Genomic DNA, 19,924 nt, shown 5'->3' on the forward strand with positions numbered 1-19,924 from the left:
TGTAGGATGACACACATAATCCCAACTGCAATAGTGTGTTGGAAAAGTAGTACTTGCACAAGGCTGCATTTCACTTTACTATATTAAATTATTTAGTTCACTTGCAAATTAAATACATATATGATTTCATACTTTATAATACATCTTGGGACTATTCAGTTTACAACCTCCTCAATCATAATTTGTACAGAGGCTAGACGGAGAAGCAATATAATCCTACTTTCTTATACAAGTATAAAAGATATAGAGATTAGCAAGTCTCCAGCAAAACATAATTAAGACAAAACTGAATGACAGTATAATGAGTTAGACATAAAACAAGAGCAATTTCTTATACCATCTGTGTTGACTGAAAATGAGACTCCAACATCATTTTCTTAGTAAAGTGAGAATCTGGGACAAGAACTGCACCTCAAGTCTGGTGAGGCACGTAACGGCCCTTACCTCCAGGGCGGTGATTCTGCCAATGATCTCAGAAATTGCAGTACTGAGTAAAGTCCCCATAGCCTTGCAATATATATTCACTGGCAGGACATCCTGCCACACAATTCCAAGTCTCTTTAGTTGGTGCAGTACCTGTCAGGAGAACACAGCTATTTACATGCAAGAGAGATTGTTGCAACTCCTATTTTCCACATTTACATTTATTACTTGTGTGCATATGCAAGAAGAGGCGTTATGTAAAGGTGAGGTGAAGTAATCGAGAGTATGTGCTTCTTGAATATTTAACCTTAGTGCTATCCCTGCCAGATGAAAAGCAGACTTGTCCTGAGGATGGGAAAACTGCTGTAAAAAGATAAAGCACATAGGAGACAGGGGCATTAAGATGAAAGCTACTATTTCCAATTTCCCAAAACCAAGTTCACGGGTCAAATACTTGCTACCACAGACTTATTAGATAACTAATCACACTATGGGGCTGATGGAAAGATAACTTCCTGCTGGCTTGGTGGGGCAGGGGAAGGGAAAGTTCATAAACATGAATGTACAAGGTATCCAGATTTTCCAATGGCGGGGTGGGGAATCAACTGAGCTACCTATTACAGATTCTTCACTGCTTAAAAAACAAGAAGGGAGCCAGCCCTGATGGCCCAGCAGTTAAAGTCTGGCACACTCCACTCTGGCGGCCTGGGTTCAGTTCCCGGGCATGGTCACTTGTCTATCAGTAGCCATGCTGTGGCGGCAGCTCACATAGAAGAACCAGAAGAACTTACAACTATACGCAACTATGTACTGGGGCTTTGGGCAGAGGGAAAGGAGGAAGATTGGCAATAGATGTAGGCTTAGGGCAAATCTTCCCCTATAAAAAATTTTAAAAAGAAGGGGGCATTATGTAAAGATCAAGTACAAATTCCAGAGCTAACAACAGCTTCCCACCTGTCGGATTGCTTTACTTGCTGCAGAATAATTCTCTTCATCATCCATGTTTGAAAAGTTCCTAGCACTTGATAATCGTTCCAGAAGTTCTCCTTTCTGTGCGCGCATTTGGGCCAAAAAGCACTCTGTCCCTATGATGGTAAAATAGAATAAAGAATTCTAAAAGTTGTTCAGTTACATACTGCACAACCAGAGTGAAAGAGGAGAGACAAGCAGGAATCACGGATCTGTCCTGCCTATTTGAAAACAACTGCTTGCTAGATGACGTCATAAAGCTGCGCTAAGCTTACTAGAAACAATCACCTCTAATACATTAGCCAGTCCCTCCAAACCCATCCTCAGGATAAGTCTTTCCCAGTAGTTTGTCCAGAGTCAGATAAGAAAAGCTACTTGTATAGAAGAAACAGCCACTTCTTTTTCTGATATATCTACACCACCTAAGGGAAAAGTTAGGAATTGAAAAGCAGGTGAATCATAAAGACTCTCTGATTTTCTTCGGCTATCATTACAGTAAACATATTGATTTGCCCCACATTTCATTTTTTTTTATTTTAATAATCCTAAATAAAGCTAAAGAAGGGAGAAGATGGGGGAGGTTTTGCAAAAGAACAAGCACTGACATTAGTGAAGTCTTACCAACACTGCTAACAGAATTGTCACAATACAAATCTTATGTGGCATTCTACTAACATAACTCTGATTTGGTGAATTCACTGCATACCAGCAATGCAGCTGGGAACTCTTACGTATCATGAAATCATATCATGAAAAAGTAATGCTTCCACAAAGACTGCATTCACTTTATAAAATTACCTGGATCACTTGCAAATTAAATGCCCTCCCACTTCCCAATATAGCTCAGGACCAGCACCTAATTTCTAACTGCCTCATTCATAAATTACAAAGATACTAGGCTCAGAAACTGCACAATCAATATGCTTTCCAAAACTGAAGCTATCAGTTACCAAGTCTCCTGAAGCCAGGCACAAGGTCCACAAAAGTAGTAGTGCCATCACAGAGAATGGGGGTGAGACGCAATCCGAACTGGTGCCCGAGGGTCAGCAAGTGGTGAGCAATGTACATACAGTTGTTGTGGTGAATGGCAGCCAACTGGGGCAGTTTTTGAAGGTTCTCCCTAGGCCAGCAGGAGGAGGGGTAGAAAAAGAAATAAATCACCTGTTACTGAAGTCGGGGCTGAGGAAAAGTTACTACTCTTTCAACGTACTTCTAGGCTGTAATCACTGTCTACTGTACAAATGCCATGCATAACAAGATGTGATCTCACCACTCCCACTCCCACTCAATCAGAGGGAGGCTGTTTTGCCTGAAGGTGACCGCATCCTAGAAACGTATCCCAGTGATTAACAAAAAAGAAAGAATAAAGGAATCAAGATATTTACCTGTGTCAGCTCTTTGTACCGGAAACCTAGCATAGCTATACATAATAATGCCCTTGAAATTTAACACTGATAAGTCTGTAGAAATACAGATTTACTTCTCCTTTCTCCAAATTCCTATTTCATTGATATAACGAAGCACTTAACTATTATCTAATTCACAAGTTTCCAAAGGGGGCTACAGATTAGAGTCACTTGGGAAATTTAAAATATATAGATGTTTAGACGTCACCGCAAACAGATTAAATCACAGCCTCTGAGGGAAGCCAGCGCATTTGTTTCAAATCATCCCAGGTGATTTTAATTTTCATACAAGTGCGAAAATCACTGCTCTAATTCTTTCACACACATTAGTCTACCTACCCAGACTGAGAAGAGATCTTGTCTTATACTTCTGCTACATACCCACTAGCAGCCATTCAATTAATACTTCCTAGTTTGCTGATTCAAGGTCAGGCTAGAATACACAAAGTCAGAAACTAAAAATCTAAGACAGCTGTCTTCATTTGGGGCTACACATCAGAATCACTTGTAGGGCTTTGAAAAAACACAGATACATGGGTCTTACATCAGACCTATAAATCAAAATCTCTAGGAGTAAGGCCTAGGTAAATATATACATTCTCTAAGCTCCATAAGAGATTCTAAAATACAGCCAAAGCTGAGAACTCTAACCTAGGACAGTGGATCTCAAAGTGTGGTCCCTGACAAGTAATATCAGCATTACCTGGAAATTTGTTAAAAATCCCAGGTTTTACCCTAGTCCTTCTGAATTAGAAACCTTGGGCACAGGATCCAGAAATCTGCATTTTAAGAAGGCTTCCTGGTGATTCTGATATACACTGACTTTGTGAACCCTTGGTCCAGCACAAAGTTCCAAGATCATACAAAGGGGGAAGAGAGGCAAACCTCACTCCACACCAGTGTGAAAATATTTCTCTAAGCACAGAAACTCCTAAGTCAATCGTCCCTGACTCTCCAAGGACATGGCTATTAGCTGACCCAAAGATGCTTTTTCTTTTCCTTTACTTGACTAAGGAGAAAGCAAAACAAAAATTTTAAACCACAGCAAAGAGAACACAAATAAAAATAATAAGGTTCAGAATAAATAAGCTCTCTTGCATAACAAAAACAATAGGTGGACCTACTTAAAAACACACCTCAATTGTTCAAAAATCCGAAATAAAAAATGCTACAAATAACAAACTGATTTTTTTCTTTGAAGCCAGAGTTCTTGACTAAGGAAAAGCTTTGTCGATACATTATTTAAAGCATTTATAAAAGTCATCCAAAACACTTAATTTGGATGAGACAGAACTCCTAGAGGCTCAAAGTTATGACTAAATTTTCAGATTAATATTACAGGAAACTTTTACAATCCAAGATGTTAGGTAAATAGCTAGGAAGAATGGCTGATCATACTCAACAGTTAAACAGCAATCTTTTGTGCTATTAAGTCCACAAAGCTGTGAATGCCAAGGGAGAATGTGGTATGTTTACTGGATAGCAATATGGAGTGATGGCCTTTTTGTTTTGTAACCAAGTACAGTGTGGCAGTTCTAAAAATATCTATTATCAAAAACAGGGAAAAGTTCTTGTGAGTGTTTAAATTTGCATCATCCACTATATTGCAAGATTATAGTACCCTTATTAACTTATTAATAAATGACCAATGTCCTTTAAACATGTATTTTAAATGGTTTCCTGCACTTTATTATGAATTTTAGTAACCAAAATATCTTCGGTGGGAATATAAAATTACTGGTTTTAACCTGACATTATAAACATTTTACACATACAAGATTATACAGAAATCAGATACAGTGGCACTTACTTGTGATATGTTGGTACAACATCATGGAACAAATGGAAGATATTCCTCACTGAGTAGAAAAGTTGAACAGCACTAAGAGGAAAACACAGTTTCAACAGAAATGCATAAGGATATATTGGAAATGAGAAAAAAAATTCAAACTAGGTGCACCTTAAGTGAGAATCATCAGCTACAACTACAGTTGGAGAGAATACGTGACTTGGTGACCGCTGAAAACAACGATTAATCCAGATGGACATACATTTTCAACCAGTATTTACTAATTAGACTGCACCTCTAAAAACCTGGACCCATTAATAATTTTAAGAATAGCAGCATTCAATCCAAAGCCTCTTTTCCATTTATCAATTTGTGTTCTGCCAGCACCCAGAGTATCCCTTCTGCAAAAAATGGAGCTAAGCCTCAAGCAAATGTCACCCACTCACGGACGCAGTCTGCAAAGGGCAAGGTATCAATAAAGGCATTCACTTGGTTCTTTAGAATCAGGCTGACTTTCAGCTTTCACCTTTTCTCCTTCTTACCCCAGTGCAAGGAGATGAATCAACATTTCTAGGATAGAATCTAACCTCAAGGTTTTTTGCCCTTTAAATCTGGCCTTAGAACACCTAAAGATTATTATTAAAATGCATTTAGAAAGAGCAAATGTAAGGTTTGTACAGATTACTTCTACATAAGAATATCTTTAAACTATATACCTTGAATAAGTCATAGGAATTCCACAAATATTTAGAAAAATAATTACTGGTTACTATACCCCAAATACTGTTACTACTTGATTACCATGATACTTGATTAAATAATTTCATTTTATTTTTGTTGCATACATTGCCTTTTGAGGTTTGATAATAGGGAAGTGGGTTATTGTAAGGAGGAGAGTGTTTTTGTTCGTCTTGTTAAAAACTATTTCTTTCAGTGGAAGGAATGTCCATAGACATTCAGTATATAAAAATATTATTTGATGCTCTGTGTTCTCAAAAGATTTAGGAACTATTGCCTTGCAGTCTTAATTTGTGATCTGGTATATTTCAGGAAAATGCCATACGAAAAAACAGTCACACCTATATTTATTTTGCCAAAGGAGTATATACTCCCTTACATGCATTTTTCTTTCTTCTTCTATTTAAAACTGGGTGGACTTGTGAATATAATGATTCATTAAAGTCAAAGAAGTACCTTGATAAACATGTTCTTCCTAGAGCAGAATAAAATAAAGGGGTTTGTTTACACATGGAGAAAAAAACTGAAACTCGGGAAGCCCATCTGAAGATGCAATTTGATTAAGGCAAGCTCTAACTTAAATTGTTTTCTACTACAAGGACGAGAAGTAAAAAACTGCTACACAGAGATTCAAACTAAAGAGGCTTTTGTAAATCTGTTCTACAATCACTTTGGGCTACAACCTGCCATTTTCTCCTCAGTTTAGTCTAGGAGTAGGAAAGGAGCTTATTAAAGAAAGAGATTCAGTACAAGATGTGGAATGGAGCTTGAGGTACCCTGAATACAATGTAGATTACAAGAAATCGTCTTGAAAGGGAGAAATCAGATCTTTGGTACATTCCATTCTTTTCCTTCTACCTTTGGCTGCCCAATAAACTATTACTGCTTTAAAAATAAAGATTTAAAATGTAAATTAATTAAAACCTGGATTTCAAAAGGCAAAATGAATGTTAAAGTAAATGGCCAAAGCAGCTGGAGCAGATGGTAAACTATCACTATGACCCCTTCCACCAACAACAATAAACATTTGAGTACTAATCTCTTAATCCTTTTCCAGGTAGTATTCTAAGTTCTTTACACATGCTTTCTCATGTAATATGATTCAATTCAAATAAAGAGTAAAGATTAAACAAAAATTAAAGAGGTTTTTCTTAAAAAGTGATTAACAATTTTCAACAGCAAAGAAACCCGTTTGTCCCTCCATACACACGCTTTTATTTCTTATGCTTTGCTGTAAGACGTATATGTTATTGTAAACAAAACTTAATTATCAATGTGTATCTGTGTCCTACACTGTTTTTCTATGAAAAAAAATTAATGGGATAAGAAAACCCAAAGAATTCTAGCTAATTTTCTCAACAAATGTCCAATTTCGATGTGCATTTAACCACGCTGTTGCCATTTTCAGACGCCTCACAACTCTTACCATTGGTCACTGCTGGTTGTGGCCTCCAGTAAAGTCTGATAGGCAAGTTCCATGAGCTTCTCCACAGACTCACTGATGCGGCATGTGGGCAAAGAAAAGGAATGTTGGTCCAACGTATTTTCAGGCTCTAAATTCACCACTTCGTTGTACTGAGTTGTGGACATTTTCTGTACTTCTAGCTTGTTATCCTCATCAGGACTGGGTAAGTGTGGCACACTTATCTTAGAATCAGGAGTAATCTAAGATTCAAACACAGAAACATAGAAAATGCACTGTCCTTTGAATAATTCAAATGCAAGCATACAGTGAGGAATAAGATACTGGCTGCTTCCTTGATAATAAAGCTGTGGCTCTAGCGAGTAACTAAAAGATTGGAGGAAATATGGCAGTATTTTAATGACTGTTCGATCTTGGGTTGAGAGCGTGTCATAAGAAATAGGCAATCCCCTTTACTGTGCAATTCTTCCAATTCTTCTATGCACTCAATCTTGGTGGAAACAGAAAGCTGTGAAACTGGCCCAGGATTTCAGGTAAACAAAAGGACCTTCAAAAATCATCTGTCTCAGACTAGACTATTAGATTTTTGCAGACCAGTATGATTTTGTGTTCTATTGTCATTAAACAAATTATTTCCCACCTGGAACATGTGTTGGCTTAGCCAAAGAAATAACGCATTCAGGATACCATATCTTCCCCTTAAAAAAAATTCCAAACCAGGGGCTGGCCCCGTGGCCGAGTGGTTAACTTCGCACGCTCCGCTGCAGGCAGCCCAGTGTTTCGTTGGTTCGTATCCTGGGCGCGGACATGGCACTGCTCGTCAAGCCATGCTGAGGTGGCATCCCACATGCCACAACTAGAAGGACCCACAATGAAGAATATACAACTATGTACTGGGGGGCTTTGGGGAGAAAAAGGAGAAAATAAAATCTTTAAAAAAAAAAAAAAATTCCAAACCAAAACCAAAAAAGCCTCCCTAACATTTATACAGAATGAAAATTCCCAGACATGGTCAAGACTAAAGGAAGAACACTAGGCTGCTAGTCTGGAAACGTCAGTGACATTTTTTACCCTAATCTTTAACAAAGTCATTTAGCCTCTCTGGACCTCAATTTTCTCATTGTAAAATGAAGAAACTGTACTACAATAATGATTCTCAAACCCTGCTTCTCAAAGATTCCTGAAAGGCCAAAAAAAAGGGGATTAAGCAGATAGAAGCAGCAGGTTCCACTGCAAGAAGAGCAGCTCTGTTCTGCACACACTGGACCTCGCCAGAAAATTTCTGATAGAGAAAGTTCCAAGTCTAACAAAAAGCCATCACGCTTGCCTTCCTAATCTGTAAAATGGTAAAACAATATCTACTTTGTAGGGCTCTTATGAAATTTAAATGAGAATACAAGTGTCAGGGACCTGGCAGTCAAAACTACAGCTACGATTAGAATGCAGAAGGAAAAAATTATAATTACAGAGATGATTAGAAAAATGCTAATGTTTGTCTGAAAAAACAGTGAATCCAGAATACACGACTCAAAAAAGTCACTTCATGAGAACGGTTGAGGGAACCTCAACATAGAAAAATATAAGATCTAATATGCTATCTGTCAGTTTAAAATGTAAAACCAAAACAACAAAACACAACTTTAGATCTTTCGGGAAAATAGTACACATAGGGAACTGTTTCAGAGAGAATTTAGATGAAGTCCACGAAAGGCAATTAAGTTGAAAACGGTTCTCAGAAAAAGAAAGGGGAGCTTTTCAAAGTTGGGCAGTCTAGAAGATCTAATTCCAGGGCTGAAATGCCAAGAAAAAGAACTAGGTTCGAATTCAGAGGAGTGGTTCTCAACTAGGGACAATCGTGCCTTTCAGGGGACACTTAGCAATGTCTGGAGACATTTTTGGTTGTCACAACTGGGAGAGGTGCTATTGGCATCCAGTAGGTAGAGGTTAGGGATGCTGCCAAATCTCCAGCAGGAGAGCCTCCCACAGCAAAGAATAATCTGACCCCAAATGTCAACAGTGCCACTGGTGAGAAACCCTGATCTGGAGGAAGCACATTATTAGGATTTGGGTACTTGGGAAAAACACGGTTTTATAGAATGTCAGAACTAGCTGTGTAGAGTGCTCAGAGACTACCCAGTTCAATTCTGCCACAAGATTTAGCCCAGAGTCACAAAGGAATCCAGTAACAATCCTATTTACATCACGGAGTTATGACAGAGCTAAGTGATTAAATAATTTACCAAATATTTACTGAGGACTGAGTACATACTGGTATGTATCAGGTATTTTCTTTGTGCTGGAATACAACAGTAAATAGTAAAAAGAAAAAAGAAAAAAGAAAAACCCAAACCCTGCCCTTAAAGAGCTTATTTTCTAGAGAGGGAGAAACAATAAATAATTCATACAGAATGTTTGTTGATGTTAAGTGATATGAAGGAAAGAGAAGCAAGGAAAGGGTATATGAAATAGGGGGAGGTCACAATTTTAAACAGAGTGGTCAGGAAACGGAGAAAGCCATGTAGTATCTGTGGTAAGAATGTTCCCAAAAGTTCTGCCAATAAGTGGGCCTAGCAAATTCAGAGAGTAGCAATGAGTCCAGGTGTCTGGAGCAGAGCAACTAAAGAAGAATGCAAGAGAAAATGGAGTCAGAGAGGAAATGGGAAAAGAGAGCATATAAGGCCTTGAAGACCACTGGAAGGCAAGGGACTCTTCTCTAAATGAGAGGGGAAGCCACTGGATTTTGTGTAGAAGAGCGACGTGATCAAGCGGTATTCATGTAAAAACCAAACCACAGCATAGTTCCTGGTACTGAGGGGATTTCCACAACCTTAACAATCCAAAATTACCTCAAAACGTGTTAATATCTGTGCACCTCAAATGGCTAATTAAATATTTTGCTGAAGTGGACACAGTAGCAGGGTACCCCCAAGGGAAATGGAGGATGGCAGAAGAAGGAACAGAGCGAAGAAGAGCCTACTCCCTGCAGCAACAGCAGAAAGATGGCTGAGGAATTTTCTGTTAAGGGATTATCTTATTCTATGTGTTACTTCAATCTAAGGAATACCTGTGCTTACCAAATATTATTTTATATATGTAAGATACGGAAAAAAAAAGAAAAGAAAACACACAGAATTATCTAAGGTCAAAGGAGTAAATTACGTCCAATGTAAATTAATTAGTCTACTGTCTTTGCAGATAATTGTTTAAACCCTACATAGATATCTTTTTATTTGTTTTATTATTTTAATTTCAAAACTAGTGACTCAAAACTATTAGCCTAAGAGATGAAGTCAACATTTTCACAATAGGATATAATCTCTAGACATAATAAAGCCCGATTACACCGGTCACAAAATTGTGTACTATACTAAAAACTCAAGTAACAAAGCTGAAAAAAATCTATAGGTTGATATACTGTCTAATTTCAACAATAGTAATCCCTTATTTTTACGCAGACTTTTCAATTTTATACGTTTTCACGTGCATTATCTCATCTGGACCTCACAATACTCCAGGAAAGAAGCAGATATTAGGACCACTTTAAAGGCGGGAAAATTGATGTTTAAGAAGCTTAATAACTTGTCTCAGTGAACTGAGTGGCGGTCATGCTCTCTTCCATTCTACCATATTCATCTCAAAAGTCAGCTGCTTCCTAAATATAACTGAATACACTATAACCCCAATACCTTCACAGTGTTGTGAATTTCAGAGGTCATTAAGTTTCTAGCCGTCACAATCACATCCTGACACTTCTTGTTAGCAAAATGAGAATTGATGTTACGGGCATATTTCAGCAAATCAGTAGCATCCCCTTTTAAAAACTGCATCTCCTTTAAGGCATTTTCAAATTCTTCAGTAGCCTGTATGATCTGAGGAAGAAAAACAAGAAAGAAAAAAGAGAAGAATTATATACATATATTCCATTTCAATATTAAAATTTCAAATCCAATGTATAGAAAAGAACAAAGACCAGCTAGTTACTTAAGTCTTAGAACAGACCATCAATTACTAGGTATAAAAATATTATATCTTTTCCCAGCCTTAAATTCATTAGGAAGAGAATTTTCAATAAAAATTTCTGACTCTACTTAGTAAAGGTGCAAAGATCTTTCATTTTCAAGGAAACACACTAAAAAGAAGCAAAAAAAGTAAAGTGTCACATAGTAGCTGCTATAGCTGATACAAGTATAAAAGAATTGTTTTCAAAAGTATCTTACTAAAGAAAACATGCTTAAGAAGAAAACACACAACCCCAAATAAAAGTTAGGAAGCTTGGAGAGAAATGAAGTGATAGGGAATTTGCTTCCACTCCTTATTAATAATTTTCTTCAAGATGTCACTAAAGAACAAAAGACCTTCAAGGATAAACAAAAGACACCGATAGGAACCTAGTCTCCTAAACCCTTCTGTGCTCTCTCTGGTCTTACCTCTTCATACTGCTGTAACTTGCTGCTGTTTGTTGGAATAGAATAAACCAAACAGTTTTTAATGAGGCATTCAGACAAGTCCTCCCAGATCATGTCACCAAGCATCTCAGCCAACACGATCTTAGATGTTTTCTCATTTTCCAGGTCAGTATCCAGAGGCAAATCTGAATTCAAAAGAAAAAGTTTTAAACGAGAAACCATTCACAGTCCAGATATATTCTCAAGTTCCCTTGTTTTCCAGAATTCTTTCACTTTCAGATGATGGGGAAGAAAACAGCACAGGTAACGCTACAGCTATCTCAACAGACTGCGTGGGACAAAGCATGACACACAAGTATTATTTTATTTTCACTGCTCAAATGAATCGTCTGAACTGTATTACTGCCTGTCCTCTATAACAATAAGGTATTACGCCATCTACATTGTAATCATCTACTGCTAAACAACTGATCTGATTATATGACAAGCACTCAAAAGTTCTGCATACCAAGTTGAAACTAGTTTAGGATAAAACCCCAGTTCTTTAATAATGAATAAACATACTTTTTTCATCTCTGCATAGGATCTGAGTGTTAGGATCTGATCCTAAGTAAAAGATCAATAAACACCTTACATTATAGCATAATATCTAGTTTGCCAAACAGAATACTTCAGTACCTCTTCCATAGTATATCTTATGGTGGGTTTTTCCCAATACATTTTGAGGGACCTATATTTAGAATATAATATTAATTAAAAAATAGTTAAGAATTAGTGACCAATGTAGAGGGAAGAAGAACATAAAAGGGACCACCTATTCTGAAACTAGTTCTGATTCACCAAGGAAGACTTTAGGGGATAGGAATCTTAAAAGAAAGTGACCCTATTATCTCAGATCCTTGAGATAGCTGACAATGTTGAAAGTCGAGGCTTGCGCTATCCAACATGATAGCCGCCAGCCACATTTTGCTACTTGAAGTATGGCCAGTGTGACTGAAGAACTAATTTCTTTTCTTAAGGTATGCTTCTTCTTGGTGAGGAAGATTGGTCCTGAGCTAACATCTGTTGGCAATCTTCCTCTTTTTTCTCTCCAAAGCCCCAGTACATAGTTGTATAACCTAGTTGTAGGTCATTCTAGTTCTTCTGTGTGGGATGCTGCCACAGCATGGCTTGAGGAGCAGTGTGTAGGTCTGCACCCAGAATCCAAACCAGCGAACCCCAGGCTGCCAAAGAAGAGCACACAAACTTAACCACTTGGCCACGGGGACAGCCCTAATTTTTCTTTTAATTAATTTCAACTAAGTTTAAAAATGAAAGCAAGGATGAGTGGTTATAAAGGGGTAGCACAAAGGACCCTTGTGGCAATTGAACAGTTCTGTATCTTGACTGTGTTCATGGTTACATGAAGCTACACGTCATAAAATTGCAGAAAACTAAATACACACAGACAAATGAATGCAGGCAAAACTGGAGAAATTTGAATAAGCTCTGTGAATTGTACTAAAGTCAACTGCCTTGCTTTGCTATTTTACTATACTTACACAAGATGTTAACATTGGGGAAAACTGAGTGAAGGGTACATGAGACCTCTGTACATTTCTTGAATAAAAACTTTAACTAAAAAAAAAAAGGAAGTAGTGTAAAATACATTTTGGTTAAACACGACTTTGTTGTTTTGATAAGACTACATTACACTTTAACCACAGCACCACGTAAGCTATTATGCTGTACTGTAGTGCTCATGTCACGCACGTACATCATTTCTAGTATTTCATATTTCACGTAAACACATCACCAATCTAGTCAGCCCAAATGTTGATTCCATTTGAATGATATTTTTTCTATGCACCAATGTAACACTGTAATGTGTTTACTTGAATGTTTTATGCATAGAGTACTAGTTACAGTGATACCTAGATAAATTGTAGAAGGTAGCTAAATTGAAATACTTATTTTAATTATGATACAATTATCTTTCTAGTTTAAAAAAATAACTAGGGACAGACCTTTAAATTTAACATCATGATATACTATTGATGCAGAATGAAGTGAAGATGTAGAAGCTGGCAGAACTGTGGAACAGTAAAGGAAAAAAAAGAGACTGGAAGAAAATATGTCACAAATTTCACAATGAATGGCAGCTGCAATTTGCTAAAACAGAGCAAAACAAAAAGCCTGCTTTCTTGCTGTGCAAAATTTTATTAAAGACAACAAAGTAGACAATATTAAAAGACATTTTCAGCAAATATATTGGCAATTTAAGTTTCTTCTCAAAAAAGAAACAACAAAATTAGTCACCTGAAATCACAATTAAATATCCAATCAAAAAAGTGATTTTGGAGGGACCGGCCCAGTGGCGCAGAGGTTAAGTTCACACGTTCCCCTTTGGTGGCCCAGGGTTCGCTGGTTCGGATCCCAGGTGCAGACCTACGCACCATTTGTCACACCATGCTGTGGCAGGCATCCCACATATAAAATAGAGGAAGATGGGCATGGATGTTAGCTCAGGGCCAGTCTTCCTCAGCAAAAAGAGGAGGATTGGCGACAGATGTTAGCTCAGGGCTAATCTTCCTCAAAAAAAAAAGAAGAAGAAAAAAAATGATTTTAGGGCTGGCCCTGTGACCAAGTGGTTAAGTTCACGCACTCCACTTCAGTGGCCAGGCTTTTGTCGGTTTGGATCCTGGGCGTAGACATGGCACCGCTCATCAGGCCATGCTGAAGTGGCACCCTGCACAGCACAACCAGAAGGACCCACAACTGGAGTATACGGCTGTGTACTGGGGGGCTTTGGGGAGAAGAAAAAGAAAAAAAGAGAGAGAAAGAAGATTGGCAACAGATTGGGACTCAGGTGCCAAAAAAAATTTTAAAAAGTGATTTTAATAGGATCTGAGCTTGTAACTTTGACCAACTATAAAATGACTTGGATTCTTACCTACACACTCAAAACATTTTTAAATAGAGAGATGGTAAAAGAAATTATTTCACTTATGGAAACTGCTGAAAAATTATGAGAAAAAAACCTTTTTTAAAATGTGAAAGATCTTCAGTTAAGCCACTAATCTACAATATATGGCTCATATTATCCACAGAATATTAGATCTTTCTAACAATATCAAAGATCAATTGATTTAACTTCTGAAAAATTGTGAACACTTTTCTTTAGCTTTAGATAACACTTTGGGTACACTATGTCTTAAAGGACTTCCAAATTTACAAAGAAATATTCTCAATTCGGTCTAAACATCAAACTTGCAGCATAATATTTTTTCATCTTTTAAAAGTTATATGATTATATGACAGAGATGAATTTCAGCTGGGTAAAGAAAATCCGTTTCTATCACAACAGACAATGTTCCAATGTTAGGTTAGGTAAAAAACACGCAGACTTATTGGAATTTTAAAACAAGAGACTGATGATTCCCTATTGATTCACTCCACTTCATGATATATATATATGTTTAGTTTTTTCCTGAAGTAGACTCTAGGAAAAGTGTCACGAATACAGTTGTTAAAATCATTCATATACATGCAAAGTAGTTTTTTTGCCAATATGCTCATTAGTTGAGTCTGGAAGAGCTTTACAAAGATTTACTAAACTGTTATCTTCAAATCAAGGCTTTCTTGAAACAATAGTAATGCTTACCAAATATTCAATAATCAGAGATAAAAAATGGCAATGTACTTTGTTTTCTTACTGACGTCACACTGCATATGAACAAGGTAACTGTGAAGCTCCAAGGAAAGGAAAAGCTAGCTAGACAGATGCAAGAATTTATATTGAAATTAGACCTCCTCATAATACAAATTACTAACTTCACCATTTTTCTAATAAAACTCAGTTTGAAGATTTCAAATGTAATCAGCAATGTAAACTGGCTGCCAAAAATACCAAAAGAATCTGAAGAATGCTGTGTTGATTCAAGAGTTTTTTTTAATTCATGCAATACCACTTCGAATTCCATGTTAATAACATTAAGTTGATACATGAGTTAATGAATTTACTTAAACTTAGTCATAGTTTTGAAACTGATATGCTTTTCTTTCAAAGTCAAATTAATTCTTTTAAAAGGGATGAACCCATTTGTTGATGCAGATGAGACTATTAAAGGGAAATGATTTCTTGGTACTCAGTACAGTTACTGGAAAACTTTTCAATATGTTTGGAACAACTTGGGTCTGGAGCCTACTTTTTCAGCTGTAAATTTTGACATCTAAATACAGATCAAGCATTTCTAGGGAAAATTTGCATCCAAACTGAGATGTGCTATAAGTGTAAAATACCAAATTGAAAGAGTTTGTATGAAAAAAGAATGCAAAATATCTCATTAATAATTTTTATACTGATTATATACTGAAATAATATTTTGAATATATTGGGTTAAATAAAATATATTATTAAATATACGTTCACATTTCATTTGACTTTTTTTATTGTAGCTACAAAACCTTAAATTACACTATGTGACTCAAATTTTATTTCTATTAGACAGTGCTGATCTAGACCATAGCATCTAATTACAGGTACCATCTTAGTCAAGTGGTATAAGCATCTGGTACGGTGCTTTGCTCTATAAGATTTATTGAAAAGATATATGCATACATCCCAAAAAAGGAAAAGTCAGGTGTGATACATAGGTGTGACCACATTGTATAAACTATTTTGTACCCTTTTTTTCACTTAAAATCCCATCATCAACATTTCACTATACTATTAACAATTACTCTATTCCTATTTTACCTAATCTTTTATTAGGAAAGGGTACTGAATTTTGTCACAATATTTTCCATACCTAATGATATAACTCCTTTTAGTATGCTGACATCATAAACTGGTTGACAGCTTCCTTATGTTGAACCATCTTTACAGTCCCAGAATAAACCCTTGGTCACAATGTGATCTTTATAAAGGTACTATTAGATTTAATTTACTTCTTTTTTTGTTTGCAATTACAAGCCAAAGGTAAAACCATTCTATGTGTTTCTCTGTGTGTATGCCATCACTATTACGTTCGGTATTAAGTTTACTCTGGTTTTTAAACAATTAATTGGGGCACTTTTCACCTTTCCCATTGACCAAAAGAGCTTTATTAACAAAGGGACTATCTGCAATTTGAAGAATTCATAGCCATAAACCTTCTGTGCCTGATGGTGGCTTTTTTCGTGGCAAGTCCTTAACAACCTTTCAAATTTCAAATTTCTACAGTTATCTGTATGTTCAGAGTTTCTGCTTTTTGGTAAATTTTGGTAATTAATACTTTCCAGAAAACCATTCATGGCAAAAGCAAAATGTGCCTGTTGTGACAAGCCCAACAACACTAAAGTTTATAAAGAAAAAGCCAAATTTTCCCTCTCCCCATCCACAAGCTTCTCTCCCTCTCCTTGCCCAAGTGACCAATGTTAAGAGTTTGCCTTATATTTTTCCTCCCTTATACTCATTCAAAAAATATATATGCATTTTCCAAACACACACACACACTTGATATGGACTGAATGGTATCCCTCCACTAATTCACATGTTGAAGCCCTAATGTGACTGCATTTAGAGCCAGAGCCTGGCCTTGAAAGACGTAATTAAGGTTAAATGAGATTATAAGGGTGGGGCCCTAATCCAATATGACTAGTGTCCTTCTAAGAGGAAGAGACAACAGGGATGTGCATGCAGAAAGCTACGGCCATGTGAGGACACAGTGAGAAGGCTGTCTGCAAGGCAGGAGAAACCAAAGCTGCCAACACCTTGGTCTTAGACTTCCAGCCTCCAGAACTGCGAGACAATAAATTTCCGCTGTTTAAGCCACCCAGCCTGTGGTATTTGTTATGGCGGCCCTAGTAAACTAATATGATACTCATATAAGGGGCTGCTTTCTTTTTTATAAAAATGGCTTCATAACACAGGATTTACACTTAACCTTTTTATCATTTAAAAATAGATCATGGCCCTCTTCTAGGTCAACATATCTAGCTCTACTTCATTTCTTTCTTAATAGCTACATAATATCCCATAGTATGGCTCAACCATAAGTTATACAAGCATTTCTCAAATGATGTACATTTGGGTGTGCAAGTATATACTCACACATACAAACATATATAGTGTTGATATCACTTCTATAAGGAATTAAAAAGTGGGATACCTGGGTCAAAGGGGTGTATATTTTAGATTTTACTATATAGCTTTAGATTACTTTCTAAAAAGCATTCACAAAAAGCAATGAAAGAGACTACCTTTCCATTTCCTTACCAGAAGTGTCTTACACAGATCTTTTTTTTTGTTTTTTGAGGAAGATTAGCCCTGAGCTAATATCCACTGCCAATCCTCTTTTGCTGAGGAAGACTGGCCCTGAGCTAACATCTGTGCCCATCTCCTCTATTTCATAGGTGGGCACCAGCCACAGCATGGCTTGATTAAGTGGTGCATTGGTCCGCACCTGGGATCTGAACTGGCGAACTCCAGGCCACCAAAGCAGAGCGTACAAACTTAATCCCTAGGCCGCCAAGCCAGCCCCTACATAGATCTTTTAATTTTGTCAACCTTAAGCATGGAAAGTGCTACCTTGATGGTGTGACTTCCATTCTCCAACTATGGAGGTTAAGCAACACATCTTTTTATGTTTATTAACAAATTACAACTTTTCTTCCATAAATTGTCTACTCATATTTTTTGCCCATTTTTCAATTATTGTTGTCTTTTTCTTTGAAAAAAATCCTTATGTTAACTCCTTGTCTGCCAAATGCATTGCGAATATTGTCTCCCAGTACAACTATTATCTTTGGACTTTATGGTATCGTTTACCACACAGAATTTACCACTAACACATAGTCAAATTTGTCAATCCTTTCCTTTATGTCTTCTGAGCTTCCTGAGACTATTCAAGTCTTCTCCTAAATTTTCTTCTGGCATTTTTATTGTTTTAGTTTTTGCATAAAGGGCTTTAATTCATCTGAAATTCATTTCTGTATGAAGCATGAAGCAAGAATCTAATTTTGTTTTTTTCCATATATATAGTCTATTTTGGAAGCACCATTATTAAGTAAACTATCTATCGCACTAAATGAAATGTGACTTTCATCAAACAGTAAGTTCTTGTTTATTGTTTGCTCTACTTCTAGACTCTTTTTCATTCCACAGATCTTCTTGTACCAAGAACATAGCTGTAATTATAAAATTCTTCCACTAGTGTGTTTCAAATCTTTATTAGCAATTCTCAAAAAAATATATATATTTTTTTTTTGAGGGGGAGATTAGCCCTGAGCTAACATCTACCACCAATCCTCCACTTTTTGCAGAGGAAGATTGGCCCTGAGCTAACATCTGTGCCCATCTTCCTCTATTTTATATGTAGGACGCCTGCCACAGTGTGGCTTGATAAGTCGCGCATAGGTCCACACCTGGGATCTGAAAAGGCAAACCCCAGGCCACCCAAGCTGAGCACCTGAATTTAACGACTGTACCACCAGGCTGGCCCTAACAAATATATTTTTGATGTAAGCTTTAGAGTAAGTTGTATAGTTTGAAAAATATATAATGGGAATCTGATTGGAAATGTATTAAATTTATACAGTGTTTTGGAATAAACTGACAATTTTATGAGATTGTCCTCTAATCCAAGATAGCCTCCCTTTTATTCAGGTCTTACTTTATGTCCTCAATAAATTTTATGGTTTTCTTCACATATGTCCTCTCTTTTCTTATTAAATTTATCTTTAAGAATTTTATAGATTTTATTGCCATTATAAATAAAATATCTTGGGCTGGCCCCATGGTCAAGTGGTTAAAGTTCTGCACACTCTGCTTCAGCGGCCCAGGTTCATGGCTTTGGATCCCAGGCACAGACCTACTCCACTGCATGCTGTGGAGGCGTCTCAAGTACAAAGTGGAGGAGGATCAGCACAGGTGTCAGATCAGGTCTAATCTTCCTCAAGCCCAAAAAAAAAAAAGAGGAAGACTGGCACCAGATGTTAGCTCAGGGTCAATCTTCCTCACCAAAAAATAAATAAATATCTTTATATTTTAATTTATAACTGATTACTACTAGCTTAGAGAGAAGTTATCAATTTTCATATATTTATATTGTATCTAGACATTAAATATGTATTATTATTAATTTTAAGAGTTTTAGTAGAGTCTTGGTTTTCTAGGTTCACAATCATATCATTTACAAGTAAAGATAATTTCTTCTCTTTAATATTCATACTTATTTTCTCTTCTTTGCATCAGCCATAAGTCCTAAAATAACGTCAAGGTTATTAACGACATTGTGCATTCCTGACTTACAACTGCTTTTAATGGAAATAAAGTTTTTAATCCTTTAATATAATGCCTTTTGCTGGCTTTTTAGAAGCATTTAGTTTTAAAATCCTTAAAAAATTCAATAAAGTATAACATAATTATGCAAAGTAGTTCATTACACAGCTACATAACTTCATCGTTTCCCTATTGTTCAAGATTTCATTTCTTTCCAGTATTTCAGTATTATAAGTAACATAATGAACATCTGTATACATAAATGGTTTTATAGATTTAAGATTATTTCTTTACGGCAGACTCCTAGAAGTTGAAATCCTGGTTTAAAGGATATAAACATTTTAAGGCTTTCTATACATTTTGCCAAATTCTTTCCAAAAGGTTTTTTTTCTCCTCTTTTAAAAGTTCCTTTGTTGGTGGTATAATGATGCTTAATAATAAAGAAAACTTGGGAGCAAAAAATACATATTTAAAAGGTGAAAAGAACATATAACCAAAGATAAACCTAAGAGGAAGAAGGGCAAAAGC

At 36.4% G+C, this 19,924-nt stretch overlaps 1 protein-coding gene across 1 annotated transcript in view; it reads right to left on the minus strand.

Moving 5' to 3' along the window:
- ZW10 (zw10 kinetochore protein) overlaps positions 1-19,924 on the minus strand; it is a 44,890-nt gene that overhangs the window by 4,123 nt on the left and 20,843 nt on the right. Inside the window, exons 8-14 of the mRNA XM_001502053.6 lie at positions 11,176-11,339; positions 10,435-10,617; positions 6,752-6,990; positions 4,609-4,680; positions 2,343-2,512; positions 1,378-1,508; positions 445-576 (exon numbers count right to left, since the gene is read on the minus strand). Of these exons, the coding sequence (XP_001502103.2) occupies positions 445-576; positions 1,378-1,508; positions 2,343-2,512; positions 4,609-4,680; positions 6,752-6,990; positions 10,435-10,617; positions 11,176-11,339 (1,091 nt within the window). The remainder of the gene's footprint in view (positions 1-444; positions 577-1,377; positions 1,509-2,342; positions 2,513-4,608; positions 4,681-6,751; positions 6,991-10,434; positions 10,618-11,175; positions 11,340-19,924) is intronic.

The sequence above is a fragment of the Equus caballus genome, chromosome 7 (assembly GCF_041296265.1).
Source record: "Equus caballus isolate H_3958 breed thoroughbred chromosome 7, TB-T2T, whole genome shotgun sequence".
NCBI lineage: Eukaryota > Metazoa > Chordata > Mammalia > Perissodactyla > Equidae > Equus > Equus caballus.